The sequence below is a fragment of the Suillus subalutaceus genome, assembly GCF_016647625.1.
Source record: "Suillus subalutaceus strain FC151 chromosome Unknown DFJ58scaffold_22, whole genome shotgun sequence".
NCBI lineage: Eukaryota > Fungi > Basidiomycota > Agaricomycetes > Boletales > Suillaceae > Suillus > Suillus subalutaceus.
Genome location: NW_024540271.1, coordinates 291,774 through 309,061, shown reverse-complemented (window position 1 = coordinate 309,061; position 17,288 = coordinate 291,774). Strand labels below are relative to the sequence as shown.

At 47.4% G+C, this 17,288-nt stretch overlaps 8 protein-coding genes across 8 annotated transcripts; 5 read left to right on the top strand and 3 right to left on the bottom strand.

Moving 5' to 3' along the window:
- Positions 1–9: 9 nt before the first annotated feature.
- On the bottom strand, positions 10–2,038 carry DFJ58DRAFT_773276 (phosphoacetylglucosamine mutase). The gene is made up of 6 exons (XM_041389308.1): positions 1,922–2,038; positions 1,754–1,878; positions 1,307–1,696; positions 825–1,259; positions 264–771; positions 10–214 (listed from the first exon to the last, which is right to left on the bottom strand). The coding sequence occupies exons 1-6, from the start codon at positions 1,944–1,946 to the stop codon at positions 135–137; spliced, it is 1,563 nt and encodes a 520-aa protein (XP_041247022.1). The 5' UTR covers positions 1,947–2,038; the 3' UTR covers positions 10–134.
- A 55-nt stretch (positions 2,039–2,093) lies between these two features.
- On the top strand, positions 2,094–3,569 carry DFJ58DRAFT_773272 (uncharacterized protein). Its single transcript, XM_041389307.1, has 7 exons — positions 2,094–2,387; positions 2,413–2,446; positions 2,504–2,755; positions 2,808–2,944; positions 2,994–2,997; positions 3,041–3,155; positions 3,211–3,569. Exons 1-7 carry the CDS (start codon positions 2,163–2,165, stop codon positions 3,338–3,340), a joined length of 897 nt encoding a protein of 298 aa, XP_041247021.1. The 5' UTR covers positions 2,094–2,162; the 3' UTR covers positions 3,341–3,569.
- Positions 3,570–3,682: 113 nt separating this feature from the next.
- DFJ58DRAFT_773257 (uncharacterized protein) lies at positions 3,683–6,713 on the top strand. The gene is made up of 18 exons (XM_041389306.1): positions 3,683–4,148; positions 4,209–4,269; positions 4,319–4,356; positions 4,408–4,487; positions 4,548–4,568; positions 4,622–4,658; positions 4,710–4,731; positions 4,791–4,814; positions 4,867–4,902; positions 4,950–5,043; positions 5,093–5,189; positions 5,244–5,409; positions 5,461–5,520; positions 5,574–5,586; positions 5,645–5,658; positions 5,718–5,774; positions 5,830–5,921; positions 5,981–6,713. Exons 1-18 carry the CDS (start codon positions 4,039–4,041, stop codon positions 6,246–6,248), a joined length of 1,290 nt encoding a protein of 429 aa, XP_041247020.1. The 5' UTR covers positions 3,683–4,038; the 3' UTR covers positions 6,249–6,713.
- Positions 6,637–8,188, bottom strand: DFJ58DRAFT_773240 (S-adenosyl-L-methionine-dependent methyltransferase). The gene is made up of 6 exons (XM_041389305.1): positions 7,728–8,188; positions 7,478–7,626; positions 7,350–7,421; positions 6,931–7,252; positions 6,772–6,878; positions 6,637–6,723 (listed from the first exon to the last, which is right to left on the bottom strand). Exons 1-6 carry the CDS (start codon positions 7,929–7,931, stop codon positions 6,681–6,683), a joined length of 897 nt encoding a protein of 298 aa, XP_041247019.1. The 5' UTR covers positions 7,932–8,188; the 3' UTR covers positions 6,637–6,680.
- A 554-nt stretch (positions 8,189–8,742) lies between these two features.
- On the top strand, positions 8,743–11,068 carry DFJ58DRAFT_655998 (uncharacterized protein; the record flags this gene model as incomplete). The annotated part of the gene is made up of 7 exons (XM_041381880.1): positions 8,743–9,561; positions 9,609–9,848; positions 9,902–9,923; positions 9,971–10,033; positions 10,082–10,618; positions 10,667–10,846; positions 10,899–11,068. The coding sequence occupies 7 exons, from the start codon at positions 8,743–8,745 to the stop codon at positions 11,066–11,068; spliced, it is 2,031 nt and encodes a 676-aa protein (XP_041247018.1).
- A 210-nt stretch (positions 11,069–11,278) lies between these two features.
- Positions 11,279–13,097, bottom strand: DFJ58DRAFT_715048 (uncharacterized protein; the record flags this gene model as incomplete). Its single annotated transcript, XM_041384084.1, has 11 exons — positions 11,279–11,343; positions 11,412–11,448; positions 11,492–11,622; positions 11,675–12,111; positions 12,149–12,243; positions 12,271–12,351; positions 12,379–12,455; positions 12,489–12,613; positions 12,650–12,674; positions 12,695–12,890; positions 12,942–13,097. 11 exons carry the CDS (start codon positions 13,095–13,097, stop codon positions 11,279–11,281), a joined length of 1,425 nt encoding a protein of 474 aa, XP_041247017.1.
- An 834-nt stretch (positions 13,098–13,931) lies between these two features.
- Positions 13,932–15,602, top strand: DFJ58DRAFT_773234 (Nsp1-like C-terminal region-domain-containing protein). The gene is made up of 9 exons (XM_041389304.1): positions 13,932–14,061; positions 14,118–14,177; positions 14,229–14,291; positions 14,343–14,393; positions 14,443–14,502; positions 14,558–14,736; positions 14,793–14,995; positions 15,056–15,417; positions 15,523–15,602. The coding sequence occupies exons 1-8, from the start codon at positions 13,983–13,985 to the stop codon at positions 15,369–15,371; spliced, it is 1,011 nt and encodes a 336-aa protein (XP_041247016.1). The 5' UTR covers positions 13,932–13,982; the 3' UTR covers positions 15,372–15,417; positions 15,523–15,602.
- Positions 15,603–15,661: 59 nt separating this feature from the next.
- DFJ58DRAFT_699930 (peroxisomal membrane protein PEX16) lies at positions 15,662–17,177 on the top strand. The gene is made up of 5 exons (XM_041383559.1): positions 15,662–15,835; positions 15,895–16,162; positions 16,220–16,599; positions 16,651–17,001; positions 17,052–17,177. Exons 1-5 carry the CDS (start codon positions 15,697–15,699, stop codon positions 17,063–17,065), a joined length of 1,152 nt encoding a protein of 383 aa, XP_041247015.1. The 5' UTR covers positions 15,662–15,696; the 3' UTR covers positions 17,066–17,177.
- The last annotated feature ends 111 nt before the right edge of the window (positions 17,178–17,288 follow it).

Below are 17,288 nucleotides of genomic sequence, written 5' to 3'. Positions count from 1 at the left end.
CGATACAAATACGCTCAAAAAGTGTATCCCAAATTCCAATGATCAAACTTTCATACAATCAATGCCAGCTAATTCTAATCTCATCACCGGGTACCAATGTCCAAATCTAAACATTACTGCGATTGCTTCTCAATTCAAAGAAATTCTTTTGGTCTCTTTGATAGGTCACCACCCGCTTCATCATACACAAGTCCAGCGACACGAAACGCGAGTTCTAAGCCACCATGAGTGTGTCATCAACAAGCAGGAGGAAGTAATGTCACCATCAGCCTCGGCGCGTGTCGCCGCTTCAGCATAAACCCTCACTACATCCTCCGTACCACTCGGTCGAACGAACGAACGACCCCCTTCGTACTTACGCACAAGCTCGTCAACCCTGGCCTGCAGTCCGGGAGGGCTGACTAGGCGTCTCTCCGCATCCTCCGTCTTGAACGCATTCCGATCACTTACCACGACTTTCACAAGACGGTTCGGGAGGTCACAGTACATGGAGTCCCACTCCACACCGCTGAAAGACTTGTGTGCTAGAACTGTTTCCACCAGGAACGCATCTGAGAGAGCATCGCCAACCGTTTGATTAATCACATCGATGATGTTCCTCAGGTTGGTGAGCGCTGTGGAAGGTTTGTGGCTGGAAATTAATTCCTGAGCAGCAGGCGAGAATATAACCGTGCCGTGCCCATTGGCTTCGAAATAGACCCCAATGTCGTACTGTTCTGCAGCGTGATGCAAGTGTTTCACGCCTGTGGGGACACACTTGACAGGAAGTCTCTGAGATTGCAGAATTAAATTTCTATCCATGCTATATTCATCGTCTCACTTACCCCAGAAAGGTACTTAGTCGAGCTTCCGTTCGCATATGCCGTCTGGACGACGCCGACTTTGATCTGCTCGTCCAAACCCGAGGCCTTCACCAGCTCAACGATATAACTCGCAACAAGTGTCGTGATCTTGTCTCCGTCGAGCATATGGAACTGACCGCGTTCATCTGCATAATAGTACATAAGGCGATCGGCATCTCCATCTAGACTGCAAGCGCGCTGTCCTGGCTGCAGAGTGATGGAAGGAGGTAGCTTCTGGTTGACTTTGACGAAGTCCGCACCACAGGAGTTGTTCAGTGCGCCAGGGGTATGTAGGTCGGCGTTCACGAGATTGATGTTGAAGATACCCCCGAGATATGCTTTGAACCTTTCAGCCATCAAGGCACCGACGCCATTCGCACAGTCGATGAGTAACGGTGGCGGGGTTGGTTTTCCAGCCTGTACCGGAAATGAGCGTCATGTATGCGCATATATGCGTCACCTACAAGCAGTTTTTTGAAGGCATCGCTTAGTTTCGTAAGATATCCTTCCTCGGTATCCTCACCGTACGAATCTTTAGTGCCCTTGGTGTTGATTGTCCTCACCAGATAGTGGAGCACCGGCGTTGTGGTAACGCCAGCATCCCTATAGTCTGCCTTGATCGCTTCCAACCCATCCTTAAGGGCGGCAGCAAGTTGCGGGCTTGTCGGGCGTGTGTCTCTGGCATACACCACACGAGCGGGTATCGAGAGGTCTATTTTGGTTGCCTTCACCAGTTCGTCGACCGCAGCAATGAAAGCAACACTATTAGGTGCGTTTGCAAATGCGGTGGCGTGTGCCTCCCATGACGACTCAAGCATCTCGCCGCGTGGGTCAACGAGTTTAACTCCGTTGTCCTATAAAGGAGAGCACCGTTGGACCCGAGGCACTTAGTGCACGTATGAAGTACATACAGGCTCCGGGTTGTGTGAGGCAGTCACCATTACACCGATAGTCTTTCCATCCAGTTTCTTGCTCCGAAGGGCTGCGAGAACGCCCACCCTGAATAGTACTGAATCGAGGGTCTTTCCCCTAGTCGCTACTATCAGATTGATGAATGTGGATATCAGACACCAACGTACAGCGTTCTGAAACCTGCAGTCCCATACTGAAATTTGATATCTGCAGGCTTGGGGTGACGGTCAGATCGTTCTTGTATTTCTTTGACTGGGGAGCATGATGGTGATCACGGAAAGACGATGTATGTCCTTTAGGTAACGCTCATCATGATTGCAGTGTATCACGTGATCCTGTGTTGCAACGTATGCCTGTGCAAGACTACGCGAGTGCTCAGTGCTAATTCAAATTTCTCTTTTCTGGTCCATGCTGGCTAAATGGTGGCTTCCTCTCTTTCTCTGGCTCCTGCATCTTCTGCATGCCTCGCTAGTGTATTTGACAACAAAGTTTCAAAATCGCCGATATTTGCCCCCTCAACCGGTAACCGCGTACCGCAGCAAGCTACCAAAACACTTGGCAATTATTCTGGTTCCCTATCACGCGGCGAATCCCAAGCACACAGAAGAACTGTATTTGGAGTGCTTAGTTAGGGTTGTTAAATGGTGCAGAGCATTAGGCTATAGAGCAGCTTACTGCATATGATGCCGAGGGTAAACTCTTTGTCGGGATATTATTATTATGGTTCACGTTGAACGATCCTCTGACAGGTACACTGTTAGGGTGCTCTGACATTATTCGGGAACGCCTAACACACTGTGATGATCTGCCCACCGACGAGAGTGAATCAGAACTCGAATATCCGTTGACCCCTCCACTTTCTGAGGCCTCAGAGTCAAGAAGCCATTCGCCCGACTCTGAAGGCTTCCCCATACAACTCAATGTTACAACAGTATGCTCTTTCAGGAAAGGTTCTTCGCATCATAGGCCAAGAGAAGTTGCAGTTCGCCGACGAGCGCACGGTAGGCGGAGCATTCCTACAGTCAACAAGGACTCTTAACATACCATTTACAGACAAGCATCCTCCTTATAATCCTCTGACACTCCATATAATTTCACGCAGTGCCTCAAAAGCTGCCATTGCATCTGTTGCACGTTTTCTTTTAGATGAAGAATTTTGCAGGCGCCAGAACAGTCATGACCTGGACCACGTCAAGGCATATGAACTTCCTATCTCTAAATTGAACTCGATATTAGAAGGAAGGTTCACTCTGTGTCAAACTTCACCCATCTGACTTCTGTACCAGGAGGTCTGCCATCACCGGACTTTATGATCATCCATCATGTCCGCACGCAGGACCCCCCAACTCCTCTCGAACTACACGGTTTTCCTCCATGGCAGATCGCGCTGACAGAAATCCAGTAAGTCGCATATTGATGTATTGCTGTGTTAGGATTGACACATGGCATGACACAGCCAGACCATTGCTCATGACGTCGCTTCCCTGAAATATCCAAACAGTTCAATGCCAAGTGTAATCACCGAGGAAGCGTTCTGTCGTGCCTTGGACGAGTATGCCGGTGCTCAATTTCGATTGGGGAGGTAATGAATTTTATCATCCTGTAGCCTCTTGTAGCCTGTTTTTGGTTGTACATGCCTTTCACCGTCATGCATCCGGAATGACGCACGTTGCCCGATTCAGTATAGCATGTTTAGAGCTTCCTAGCAACGGCACAAACATGATGGTACCGACTCCCAAGCTGTTAGAGGATACTATAGATTATTGTTCATTCTAATTAGAAATTGAGAGCGGTTCTTTTCAAAGGCCGGACGAAGCGGTTGGTGTTTGATGACTGATTGATTGAGACAGCCACTCGGGCCGGCAGCCGCTGCTGTGTTCAAGCTGTGCGACTCTCGAATTTTGAGAGTTGCAGGCCCTGCAGGGCAACAGGCTTCGGGATTATTACAGCCTTGGAATAGACCAATCTCTTACATCGAACCTCTTATCAGATGGGGAATCGGGACCAGCATTCCCCCGACGTAGCAACTCGTAAAACGAAACTTGCCTGAAACTAGAAACCAAACCGGTATTAGATCGCAGGTCGAGCGCTCAGATATCACTGATTCGCGATACAGCTTGCCATTTTCTCATCGGTCTCACCAATTGCGGCGAGTCCTGTGTTATGATATCAGCGTGCTTATATGGCTATAATAATATTGGCCGCGAGAAGGAATTCAGTATAAATACACCCACCGTGACATCGTTCTTGTCTGCACCTCAACTTCCCCCCGCCGGACCGAATCATGATCCCCGCTCAATTCAAGCTCGACCTTGCACAACTACCAAGGGCCACAACTGAACCCTTCCAGGCTGGCGCTAAAATTAAGAAGAGACTCATTGTGTGCTGCGATGGGTAAGCTGGTTTATATGAAATCTCAGGCGCTACCGTTATCTGATGCCGATGTTCTTTTAGAACCTGGCAAAACGGAGTGATCGCCAAGGACTCGCAGTGTTGGAAGCAAACCAACATACTGGTGCGTCGATTGTACGCATTTGGGAATTTCATACATATTTGTTCTTCAGAAACTATCACGGGGATTGGAACATGTGGACGAACGATCGTAAGTTCATCTGAGGCATGTCCTTATTTTGTCATTCATATACATCGACAGGGGGGTTCCGATACCGCAGATTGTCTACTACCAGTGTGGCATCGGATGCGCGCAAAATTTCTACTCTGAATATGTCGATGGTTCGCGGGACCGTCCAATTCTGTTAATAGTATGGGGCTAACTATCTTTCTTTGGATCAGGTGCGACAGGAGGATCCCTCGGTAAGAATACATTTTGCTCGCTGATTCTGGCGAGGATTTATTATTGTATGCAGGTGAAAAGGTTCAAGAGGCTTATGCGTTCATCGCCCAGTGAGTCTTGCCGAATACATGCTTAGTTGCGGCTTAGACGTCTCCTTGCAGAAACTACCACCCCGGTGATGAAGTAAGAGATTCGTCGGTTTTGGTCAACATCTCAATTTCAGACTAATGTCATCACTTAAGATATTCCTCTTTGGCTTCTCTAGGGTATGCAATGGTATGCTAGCATGAAATGCACCATTACTGACGTTTTCATCAGGGTGCATATACCGCACGGATGATAGCCATGTTCATCGTAAGTAGACCCTTTGTTGACAACGCTCATCTCAGACCTTCTTTCAGGGCGCTATCGGTGTTCTGGACCGTACCGACATGGATCACTTCGCCGATATATTTATAACGTACCAAAAACGTGGCAAAGAGACTGACCCAGGAGGTTTGTCACGTTGACTATAATTATTCCGGCAATTCTGATTACACTTCAGAGATCGAAAGGCTAGATGCATCGTTGAGCCGGTGGACCTCCCCCGATTCCCGGGGTAAGAGAAGAGCTGAGTCTGTTAATGACTCTTTCTCCATAAAGTGAGTTTTACCGGTTCATACACGGCGGCGACAACGGCTAAGATGTGTTTTCAGATGCGTCGGTGTTTTTGATACTGTCGGTTCGGTCGGTCTACCTGAAGAATTGACGCATAAGTCGCCTTCCACAAAATCTATTTTTGGCTTCCCCAACAGTGAACTTGGGGAACATATTGAGCGTGCATATCAAGCGCTTGCTATTAACGAAATCAGACTCGACTTTGTAAGTAGTCGAACACCAACCCTCGGAATTTCTTTCATCCAATTATTCTAGGACTGCTGCAAATTTGTGCAGACGGTCGGAGGGCGGCGGAAAGGGCAGATTCTGAAACAGGTGATTTGTATTTTGATTGGTTTGTAGATTTTTACTCACGGAGTTTTTCAAAGTGCTGGTTTTCTGGTAAGTTTCGGGACGATACAACTCTTGTACAAATGTTATTAATGAACATACATCATAGGTGAACATTCAGACGTAAGCGACGAACATTTATTGAGTATCCCAACTAGCTGCTGATTGTGCTGAACCAATAGATCGGAGGTGGCTGGCAACAACATGACTTATCTGACATAACTCTTGCGTGGATGGTGGTGAGTCCCTGAATCTATGGTGCGATCACTTTTGAATGCGTCGTTCACTATGCAGGCCAATATCGGTGACATGTTATCCATTGATATTGCATACATCTTTTCGCTAGTGAATCCAGTGGCGCCTTGGGGAGAGCAGCCCCCACATAAGTAAGTCGACAAGTGTATCATAGAGTTCATTTGGAACCACACTCATAAAATTTTTACAGTCCACGCACCGGTGTATACGTATTGTCGAAGGAATATGTCAGAAAACTTCCAACAGTCACGGATGACATCACGCACGAAACAATCCACCCTTCTGTTCTCCGACAGAAACAATCGATCTCATTCGATCCCACTCTTGTTTGCAAGTTGCTTCCTCTGGAGGAAGAGCTACAGAAGAAATGGCCATATATTGAAGGGAAACACTTAGAACATCAGGTAAATGAAGCAGTGTATGTGCGATTAGTAACGTTTTTCTATAATCGTTTGTAGTGACATTTGGGTTTGCCTCGCACGACACTCCACTGCAAGCCTTTTTCATCGAACCTTTTAGTGGGTTCATTATAGTATAAGTTTCATACATGACTATGTATTGGTAGCAATGATAGGTACAAATTTATATTGTAGATTGTGTAATGTTTTATTTCATGTTCTTATTTTTTTCAACCCACCTCACTCACCTTTCACCATGGGCGAGCATGCACAGTACTTCTAACTTCAGGGGGAAAAAGCTCGCACATGAGGAGCAGGGTCGAGCCATTGTGTCATAGATTCTCCGTTTCGGTCACTGGAGTCCAGTGCGTCTAGTGACACTGAATGAGGCGACTGGATCGTGACTTGTTGAAAGGAGGATGTGCGCCAATTTCGTAGAGAAGGATTACGTATATTCGCCAGCCTAATACAATACATCCGATAAACGTTCTATCAAGCAAAATGTATGCCCTCGTCATGAAATGCGGATAGCAGTCTGTTGAACCGATAAGAAAGCACAGGAGACAAAACTAATACGACTTACTTTAGAAGATCGTCAAGGGTCATCTTGGCTGCCCGCTGTTCCGAGTAACCCGATGAGCTGAGGACTTCTTCTACTTTAGCTTTCATGTTTGTGTCGTCATCGATTATCTGATCTATGGTGGTCAAATCTCCATCTACAACATACAAAAACTGAAATCACCTTATTTTGAGTCGAGCACCACGTTCTCCAGTTTTGTTCCAGCATCTCGATGACCCCTTTTGCCATGAATGTAGCATGCACCGTTTTATTTCGCCTCGAAAAGATGATTCTACCCAGCCCATCGAATTCCTCGAACTTGATGGGGGGAGGAGGATCGAGAGGTACCAGTCGAACCACTGACGACTCAATTTGCGGTGCTGGTCGGAAGTTATTTTTGCCGACGTGCATAACTAGGTCTACCTTTGAATAAAGCTGTACGTTCGCAGATAACCGCGACCAGAGCTCTGTCCCGGGCTGAGCAACAAGCCTCATGGCAAATTCTCTTTGGAACATGAGAATTGCCACACGAAAGATTGGTCGATGAGAGAGGAGGCGGAAGACAAGTGGTGATTATATTTGATAGGGCGTGTTGGATATACATACATCGAAATATGGGAGATCCGCTTTTTACAAAGTCTCCGATGATTATGTCGAGTTTTCGTTGTTCTGGTCTTCCGAGGAGTAGCCCGTCAGTTAATGATATTAAGACGGGAAGAAGTACACGCACTGCCCCTGGACTCGCTTCGTTAATTCAGCTGCCATCCGTGGGTCCATCTCCACAGCAGTAACATTTTTGGCTTGTTCGAGAATCTTGACAGTAAGGTTACCTGTACCAGGGCCAACTTCGAGGACTTTATCCGTGGGGCGAAGGTTCGCCTACACGTCACGATTAGCATCTATGAGATGGATTCAGCACACATAAGTTGAGCCGCACCTTATCCACGATACTGATGTAGAATCAGCCCGAGTTTTATTACATGAGAATTGTGAGCGTACGTTTGAGCAATCTGCGGATTCTTCAAGATATGTTGCCCGAATCTTTCTGTATTGAATATTGGGTTACGGACGCCGGCTGAAGTCCCTTCATTTGCACTGTGGTTTTTGGATGAAGATGATGCAGCGGCTGATTTTATTGATGGCTGGTGGGCACGCGAGAAACGTCCTGAAGTTGCACGAGGCATTTTGGATTGTCACGGCCGGTGGAGTCAATAGTAAATACTGCTGCCAGTGGAAGTCAAAACACGTGACCGGGCACTAGGAAAATGCTGCGCCATTAATCTGTGTGGCACGGAAACCACTGCCAAACTCGAAACACCGTTACAGTTAGAGTTTGGCAGGGCGTCTTCAGTCAATCATTCACGTCGACGAGGAGGTAGAGGAAACTGCAAACTGAGTCTGATGATCGGCGGCGAAGACCGCGGCGATCGGACTAATTGTTGGCCCGGTTAGTAAGCTGATCGCAGAAGTTCGTTTACATAATTACCAGATCTCCATTTGAATTTATCGTGCAACAAACGACTTGACGACGAAGGTTATGTAAGATCAAGTTCATTGCCCAACTTGAAGACGATTTTCGAACTGTTGCGTCGTTGTGAGCTGAAATCCTATTTGGTCATACACATACATCTCGGCTCCGACATATGTTGGCGCGGTAATGAATAATAATTTGTGTAAATGAGTCTTTCTTGTGATGCATTGAAGCTTTCTAAGATATCACATTATGTATGTCTTTTGTATGGTCTGACGCGCGGTACACATGCTACAGTCGTAAGCTTAAAAGAGGTCGGAGCTTTGTACTAATTAATTTATGACGTTCGGATCTTATGTAGCTGTGCTCACAACTGCCCGCGCGTTGGAAGCAGGAAATATTCACTAGCTAAGGCTAGGTGGGCGCAAAACTGCATGGCAACTTGGATGTCTTAAACAGTTCTTATCTTTGGACATTAATTCTCCCGTCAAATCCTGTCTCCTCCACAAAATATATTTAAAGACATGCTTTCAGAGGACGACATCTATCGAGGCAAGGTCGCCCCTGCCCTACCTATCATTGTGGAGTCGGAGTCGGTGGCACCTGCATCATCCGCTTCGTCATTATCCGGATCCTTCATCACGCACACGGGTCGCTTGGGAGCTCTCGCCGCTGTACTAGAAAATGCAATTACTCGTTGGGCTCGAAGGCGAAGTTCCTCAGCTTCGGCTTCATCATCGTCCTCTAGTTCTGCATCTTTCCACTCTTCTATCTACACACCTTCTCGCCCTAGTCGGCGCAAGAGACGAACAAGCTCCGCTAACATGCGTTCCACACATTCCGAACGTGAGGTAGCCGCTCGTCTTAGGGTCAGACAGAAAATTAGACGCGTTGATAGAGGGTTTACCCTATACCTACCCCCGAGTCTGAATCCCGAGATCACCCTGACCCGGTTGTCGGAATCTTTGGACCGATCTCAGCAGCCTGTCTCTCAAACAACCTCTCTACCTGTGGTCCTCAACTGTTTGGAGGCTGCACTGAAGAAGGCATCAAGGGCAAAAAAAGGCAGAGGGAAACAACGTCAATTCAGCCTTGACATACCTCCGCTTCCCCTGCATCATGATCATATGTCTGATGCGATGCTCTGTCGACCTGCGTCTTTCGGCGACATCTCCTCCGCCTTGATATCTTCTGTCCCAGGGAAACAGAAAGAGTTCTCTTCAGGGAATCGTATGCCCAATGAATTGGCTTCCGGAGGCTCGCCCGAGTTCAACCGAGCTCCTAAAGCCTGGTGGCTTGACGTCGCCAGTCCAACTTGGGACGACTTACAAACCATTGGCAAGGTAGGTGCATTCGAGTCATTAGTATGCCATGCTGATTTGACGAGTAGCTCCTACATATTCATCCTCTTACACTTGAGGATATTCTCCAACAAGATCCGCGCGAAAAGATGGAGCTCTTTTCAAAACTGGGTTATTATTTCATCTCGTTCCGAACTATACAGAATGCAGCCGTCACGCAGCCGGATTATCAGGGCATCTCAAGTAATGACGATGTTTACGAGGCTAACGACGGTGCTTTAAGAGAGGCCAACATATATGTGGTAGTATTCAAGGAAGGCATTTGCACGGTAGGTTCGCATTCTGCATCGGGTTCGTGAAAATCATGCTTAATGACGTTTAGTTTTATTTCGCCGATGTCTCAGGTGGGCTTGCATACGAGTTGAAAGACTCGATGTTTAACCTTGTCTAGAACACATAGAGAAAGTCAGGAATAGAGTTCAACTTCTCCAGGACTGCTTCAATATGTCATCAGGTAACTATTATGTGAATTGCATGTTCTTCACACTGACATCCTTCAAAGACTGGATTGCTCATGGCATATTGGACTCTGTTGTGGATTCATTCTTTCCGTTCCTAAAGGAAATAGAGAAACAAGTTCTAGCTGTGGAAGCTCTCGTATTTTCGAGCAACGACGTCTCCCACACTTCGTCGACAAACACTCTTGTTGATCTCGTTCATATACCTACTGATGATTCCAACATTGAAAAACTGCCAGATACGCTTTCAAAAGAAATGGGAGAAAACCCTCCCAGTTTGAATCGTGGCCTTTCCCGGTTCACCCAGCCACTATTCTTCCGACGTTTGAAATGCAGGTTCCAAATTTTGTGGAACACTTTTGCGACGACTCATGAGGCCAAAGCACAAGCGACAACAACAAACACACTACTACGCATGGCCAGGGCGAGAAGACTTGTTACTTCCTTGACTCGTCTTCTTGCTACAAAGTCGGAGGTCATATCGCAGATCCGCAAACGCTTTTTGATCGGTGGGCGACAAATAGCCTCCCCTCAGGGGAACGACGACCTTGAAATCGCCATTTACATGGGGGACGTTCAAGGTAAAGAGCTGTTTTGACTGTTGACGATGTGACTGAACTGTTTTGCAGACCACATATTGACTTTACAGCAATCCCTTCATCACTACGAGCACATGCTCAGCGATTCTCACCCAGCATATCTGACCCAACTGCGAACTCATCTCGCTAAGACTAAACAATACACTGATAAGGCCATTTTGGTGGTGTCTCTCATTAGTATTGGGATAATGTGCATTCAAATTCCGATCGGTATATTACCAGTTGTCCTCTAGTGTCACGCTTACCTCTGGCTTTTTCATAGGAATATTTTCAGAAAACGTCAAGATTCCAAAGAATAGCGTTGATCCTCCAGGCCCTTACAATTATTTCGCCATGGTCATACTTTTGTTTTGTGGCGTCGAGGCTGTTTTTCTCGCCAACGTGCGGCGCTGGTGGAATCAAGCAAAACGTACCCGATCAAAGCTTTCATAGGGACTCTTCATATTTCCTGTTAATGCTCATTTCGAAACGGTGTCGAACCTAATCTAAAATACCAATAGCGGCATGTACTTGGGTGTGATTTACAGCAGTCAAGATATGGGTATGTAAATTTTGTGTAAATTGTAATGGAAAGCAAAATAGATATATAACGACTCGGACTGCAAGCTTTAAGCACCTTCCAATATCGGACGAATCATGACTTTAAGAATCTCGTTTGGTGCCACACAATGTAAGAACCTGTTCGGTCTCTTCTAGAACAGCTTTAACTAACCGACGATAATTATTCAACATCAGCATCTCTTGACAGGCTGCAAACACGAGGACGGGTACTCACCCTTTTCTCGATACTGTCCATGTTTCTGCTCGAGTTGCTTATATCCTTCTTGCAGTTTTGTCCTCTTGATCTCGGATCACCTCGTCTTCGCGTTGTAGCTTCTCTGCCTCCAAGCGTAACCTGGCCAGGGTCTGCGTGACATTTCGACGTAGAGCCTTCATGCCAGCAAGTTCTTCATGATAAGTCGCACAAATAGCATTCCATTCTCGGTCTCACGAGACTGGTGAACCTCCAACGCCACTGGAAATAGGAAACAAACCTACCAGCATGCTCGATTTCACCCGCCGCAGCGTAATACTTTGAAACTTGATCGGCCCAGTCGCGGTCCATCGCCCAGGATACGGTCTTGGCGGAGAACGCCATACTCACACGCAGATCATTGCTGCTGCGTTTGAGGCTACTGCGTCTGCGAAGTGTATTCGGCTGGGGAGGGGAATCGCTGGTAGGTTCGTCTTCGGAAGGAGGTGTGCCTACGCCCTCATCTTGCGTGATACGAACATAGAAAGGTTCAGCGTTCTGCACTTGAGGAACATCTACGGGGCTCTCGACCATGTTCAAGAAAACCGCTGAAGTCGAACCATTGTATGGGTGAGGCAATGGATCCGGCGAAATGATCGATAAGTTTGCTGGCCGACACCGTGCTGTGATCGGTACCGACTTCTGATGCTTCAGGAATGACGTGCATAGTGCGCGTGATTTCCTGAAGACCACTCTCGGCAAATCTTTGTGCATCATACGACATACTCCTGGAGTGCTTGTTTTGTCGCATGCGGATATTGCTGGTGTCTCGGATCCTGCTCTCCTGAGTACTGCTACTATCATCGAACATGTTCTCATGTGTGGTGAAAGTCGCATGCACTTGGTTATCCCTGGCCTCCTGGTGTACACTACTTTCGTGGACCCGGCTTTCGTATAATTGACTTTGATGATGCGAATGACTCTCATTCAGGATGATGGAGCTCGCAACGGGAGAAGGTTTATGATCGCTTTGAACAGAACTCGCCTTGGAGGAGCGAGCGCGTCGAGGAGATGCCGGAAGAGCCCCTGACGGGGAATGGTCAGAGAGTGCTGAGCGACGGGAGTGGGTGGATTGGGTGGATGGTCGACGAGATATGGTGTGCTGATGAGGAACCATATTTGTGCAGCGATCACAGCAGAATGAATTACGTGGGCGGATAGAGTTGCCCATGGGCATCGTCTTGCTGGATTCATCAGGCTCGCCGTGCAGGCGAATCCACTTCTCCATCTCTTTTAATCTAAAATCTAGTGGCGCATGAATGGACAGAAGGGGGCCTTTGCAGAAGGCCTGCTGGCGGAATAGGAACGAGCAAGTCTCTGGCATTTTCTAATCATCCTATCCTTGAGGTGCCGTATTTCGAGGATACGGTCCCAAGATGCATTGGACTTTTTGGCGAGCTCAGATTTCTCAGATTTGAGCAGGCGGGCGTATAGCTGAGCTGTGCGGGGAGGTAAAAGTACCTGTAGTACATCTGATTGAGAACCATCGAAGGAGAAAGTCATTGTACCTACTTTGAGCTCATTTGGAGTGTCTGTGCACTGGAGAAAACGCCAGCCGGTTTTTTTTGTGACCTCATCTGAGGGCTCTAGTTGGCCTCTGATCGGACTGGCATGAAGGTAGTCCAACGGAGGGAGTGTAGCAGTGCTGGCAGTCGAATCTCTGCGCATCAGAGAGTCAGGAAAGCGGAGCGGAGAAAGACTTTACAAAAGCAATTATACATATGACTCAAGCGAGATTCTCATTATTTGATCGGCTGTTGCATATGCACCTGTTTGGTGACAAGCTTTGTACATCACTTTGGTAAAAAACACCTCCAATGGCCATGCCATCGGACCGCATAACTTCTGAGAAATTTTTAAATGAAATCTCCAATGGTCATCGCAAAACATGCATTTGTATGTACTATAGGGGCCGTGTGCACTATATTCAAGGCTATGAAACATGCGGATTCGTCCTTGATTTCGAAGGTAAGCTGCTGTGCGGAACGTTGACCCTTCATGGGCATCCCTGTTCAATGGTGCCTGCATGCACGACCCAGTTCAGTGCGCGAAGTTCTAGTGTGGTTATTCAACCAGTTGCAACGCCAAGATGTTCGTGGTTTTCATTTGAGAAATGATGTATAAGATATGCATGTCTGCTTTTCACTCTTGTCACAAATGAGGGGCACATCAATCATCCAGCAGGTGCCTAATAGCCTCGAGCTGTCAGGGAATGATGAGTGTCCACTGTCGTATCGAAGCATTTGAGTATGCGTCAACAGTCACGGTACCGTGACTTACTGCTGGCATCATCGAGCCTGCTGTATTGATGAATGAACTGTGATTCAAATGATTGCGAGAGGTCGTATTCAAGCGCTAATGGCACCGACTACAACGCGTCTACGGTGTATCTCCTGTCTGGAGCACCGACTTCCTGAGCAGTGCTAGTGAGTGAACTTGAGTTGTGGAACAAGTACTTACATAGCCTTGAACGCGTTTGCTTGGCTTGTTTGCAAAGTCTACGCTCTCGGTCAATACTTGTCCCCAGTCGTGTTCTTGGACGTTGGCAAAGAAATGCAGTCCACTACTCCTCCGGCATTCAACCTCTTCGGAAACAAGGATACTTCATCAGACAAGAAAGATGCTAGCACATGTATGTTCTCTTCGCGTCTAACATTTTGCTCATACAAGATGTTCCTTTGTATATAGTGCCTGCGACTGGCCTCTTCGGCCTGAAACCTGCAACCGCGGCAGCTACTACCCCTGCAGGTGAGTTATCTACGTGTAGTGTCGATGACCCGTCTGACGGATATTGTACAGTGTCAACACCACCAGCTAATTTGTTTGGTGCAAAGAATGCCTCCACAACCACGGCCCCTGCAGGTGAGATCACGTTGTACAGATGAAATAGGTCCATCTTCAGCAGTCACACAGCGCCTGTGACCAACTTGTTTGGGGGTAAATCCACAACCACCGCAACAACAAGTAAGCATGTCTTATTGGCACATCCTGTCTACGACTTCATTTCTCTCAGCCGCACCACTAGGGCAATCATCCCTTGGGTTCTCTAAGGAGTCCGACAAGCCAAAAGATGGTATGAGCAGTTTCCGGTAAACTGATCCTTTCCATCCATTCATTCCTACTGTTAGCAACCACCGCTGCCGCCACTTCAGTAGCAGTGCCTCCACCATCGGCGCTCAGGGGGAAAACCATCGAGGAAATAGTAAACAAGTGGTCATCTGAACTGGAAGTGCATGTCCGAGAGTTCAACAAGTTCGCTGGTGAAGTCGCTGTATGGGATCGGGCCTTGATGGAAAATGGCAACAATGTATGTTCGTTCGTTCCACATTCATCGAATCCGTCATCTGACAGTATACGATGCAGCTGGCTACTCTGTTTACTCACGCCCAGGCTGTGGAGCGGGAACAAAATGACATTGATCAAGCTCTCGACCACATCGAGCAACAGCAGAAGGATCTCTCCGCGACGCTAGATGCATACGAGCGATCTGCGGAAGAACTTTTCGGAGAAAGCGGCACTTTGCGGGCGCTCGATACTGGACCTGCTGACACCGAGCGGGATAAAAAGTGAGCCCTCGTATTGGCTCAGTTTGAGACTGCACAATTCTGATTTCCGTTCTCCATTAGTTATATGCTAGCCACAGAGTTGCATGCTCACCTGGACGATTTGTCTGGATCGTTGACGCAGATGATTGATTCGGTCAATGCGCTATCTTTAATACCGAATGGGTCACAAGGGACGGTTGGAAACGACGATCCCATGATGCAGATATCTCAGATCTTGAGCAGCCATTTGGACAGCCTGCAGTGGATCGATGGGGCTGTGCGTGAAGTCGAGGGCAAGGTAAATGAGGTGGAGAGGCGCGTGCGAGAAGCGGGTGGAGTGAACACGGTAACGGGAAGCGGATCGACGAAGACTAGGGGCTTTGGGATGAACCGGTGAACTTTATCTCAGTGTCACTACTTACCTTCCACGGAGATCCTATATGGTATGTTAAATTGCAAAATGACCTCTGGTTCATGCAGTGCTAACGTCACGCCTCATGAATATTGTGAAAAATATCATAACGCTCTATTAAACATTCGAAAATTAGTAGAGCATCTAGTGCTACGTTGCGAATAGGATTTTTTGCTTCATTTCCTACTTACATTGGTGCTGAAATTTGAAACCGGCGGCAACGCAAATCACGTGAGATTACATACCTGGCCAGAGCGGCGATAAGTCTTCCCAACACACCTCCAGCTCGCGGTATACTGGACCTCTATACATGTCGTCGACGTTGGAAAAATATGAAAATTTCCTCGTGAAGAACGTCTCTACCATATCCACCCTCGAATCCTCGCTGAGGTCTATAACATGGTTTCTACCTGGACGGTTCAAAGACGCCGATCTTGCTTCGGAGGGTCGTCAGTATTGACATTGCTATAATTTTGTGTTTGGTTCAAGCAATAACGTGTGGTCTTAGTGTCTGCCATACTCCATGTGTCCAGCATGTATCATGATACCCTCCTGGCCAGAGTTGTGCAGAGTAATCCTCATTGGAAGCCTATACTTCCCATCCCCTTGCACACGCGCTATACCCGCGCCTGGTCAGACAAGGAAACATTATACAAATGGGCTGCTCGATCTTTAGAGCTAATTCGCTTTACACAACTCCTTGTTGAAATGCTGCTTCGGAGGAAAGTCTCGAACAAGAACCGGTGGAGAGGTATCGTGTTCCTCGAAACTGTGAAGTAAGTTCCGAGGCTGATCTGACTACCCTGAGTTCGTATCTGAATTCACTTCTAAAGAATGGTTTTACGGTTCACGCTACTGAAAATCACGACAAGACCACTTTTGTCTCCTCCAATTCCAGAACGCGACATCGATCCAGCATCAATGCCACCTAGCTCTACGCACACTTCTCCGACGCTTGCTCCCACTTCTCCGCCGTCGTCTTCCCCACCGACTCCGGATCACCTCAAGAATAATCACATTCCCTTGCAGCCAAATGCTTTAATGCTCACCCCCTCACCACCTGCCCGTGCTGACACATCAGTGGAGGATTATCTCCTCCCTAAAGCTCTTACAACGTCATCTGTTAAGCCTTCTATGCTACTGATGAAACCTATGTCCTCGCCCTTGGAGTGGGTTTCTGAGTGCATTTATATTATTCGCCCCTGGGTTTACGGTGAGTGCAAAGCACGGGCTGGGACCTGACGTGCTCACGACTTTCTTGTAGCGAGTATGTTAAGTACCAAGAAATACAAGGATAAGGCTCTTGTGACTGCTTTTGCTATGGAGCTCATCTCTCGTAGTTTGAGGCGGACGCCATCAAATTCTGCGGATCTAGAACGTGAAGAATATGCCCGCAGAGACAGGGATATTCTCTGGTACCTTCTACGTGGCTCTGTATGGGAGACGTATTCGAGGTTTGTGCATTTTATGCCAGTTTTGTTGAAGCCTAATATCTCGGTCTTTTTTAGGCCCAAAGTCGAGGCTGTTGTGGAAAAGACCGCTAATACGCCAATACTTGGAGTCGTCAGTTCTATCGTGAAGGACTGGATACCTCTTGTTGATGGATATTATTATTGTGAGTATTTTTAATCAATCCTTGCTCTCGCTAACAGTGGCTGGCGCTAGACACTGCCCCTTGAACGTTTGAACGCTAGCGTGCTAGCAATATCATCTTCGTCCCGATTTCATGTACAATATTGTACCTTTGCACTTAAACATCAATGAAGTCTTGGTGTCCCAGCGCTCTTCCTTTACCTTTTCAGGAAACAAGCGAACTCAAGTCATGCACGAACCTATCGGGACCGCAATACCCGGAGTTCCGCGATTCCCGTCCTTCTATCGGCCAGCGTCTGTATTTCCATC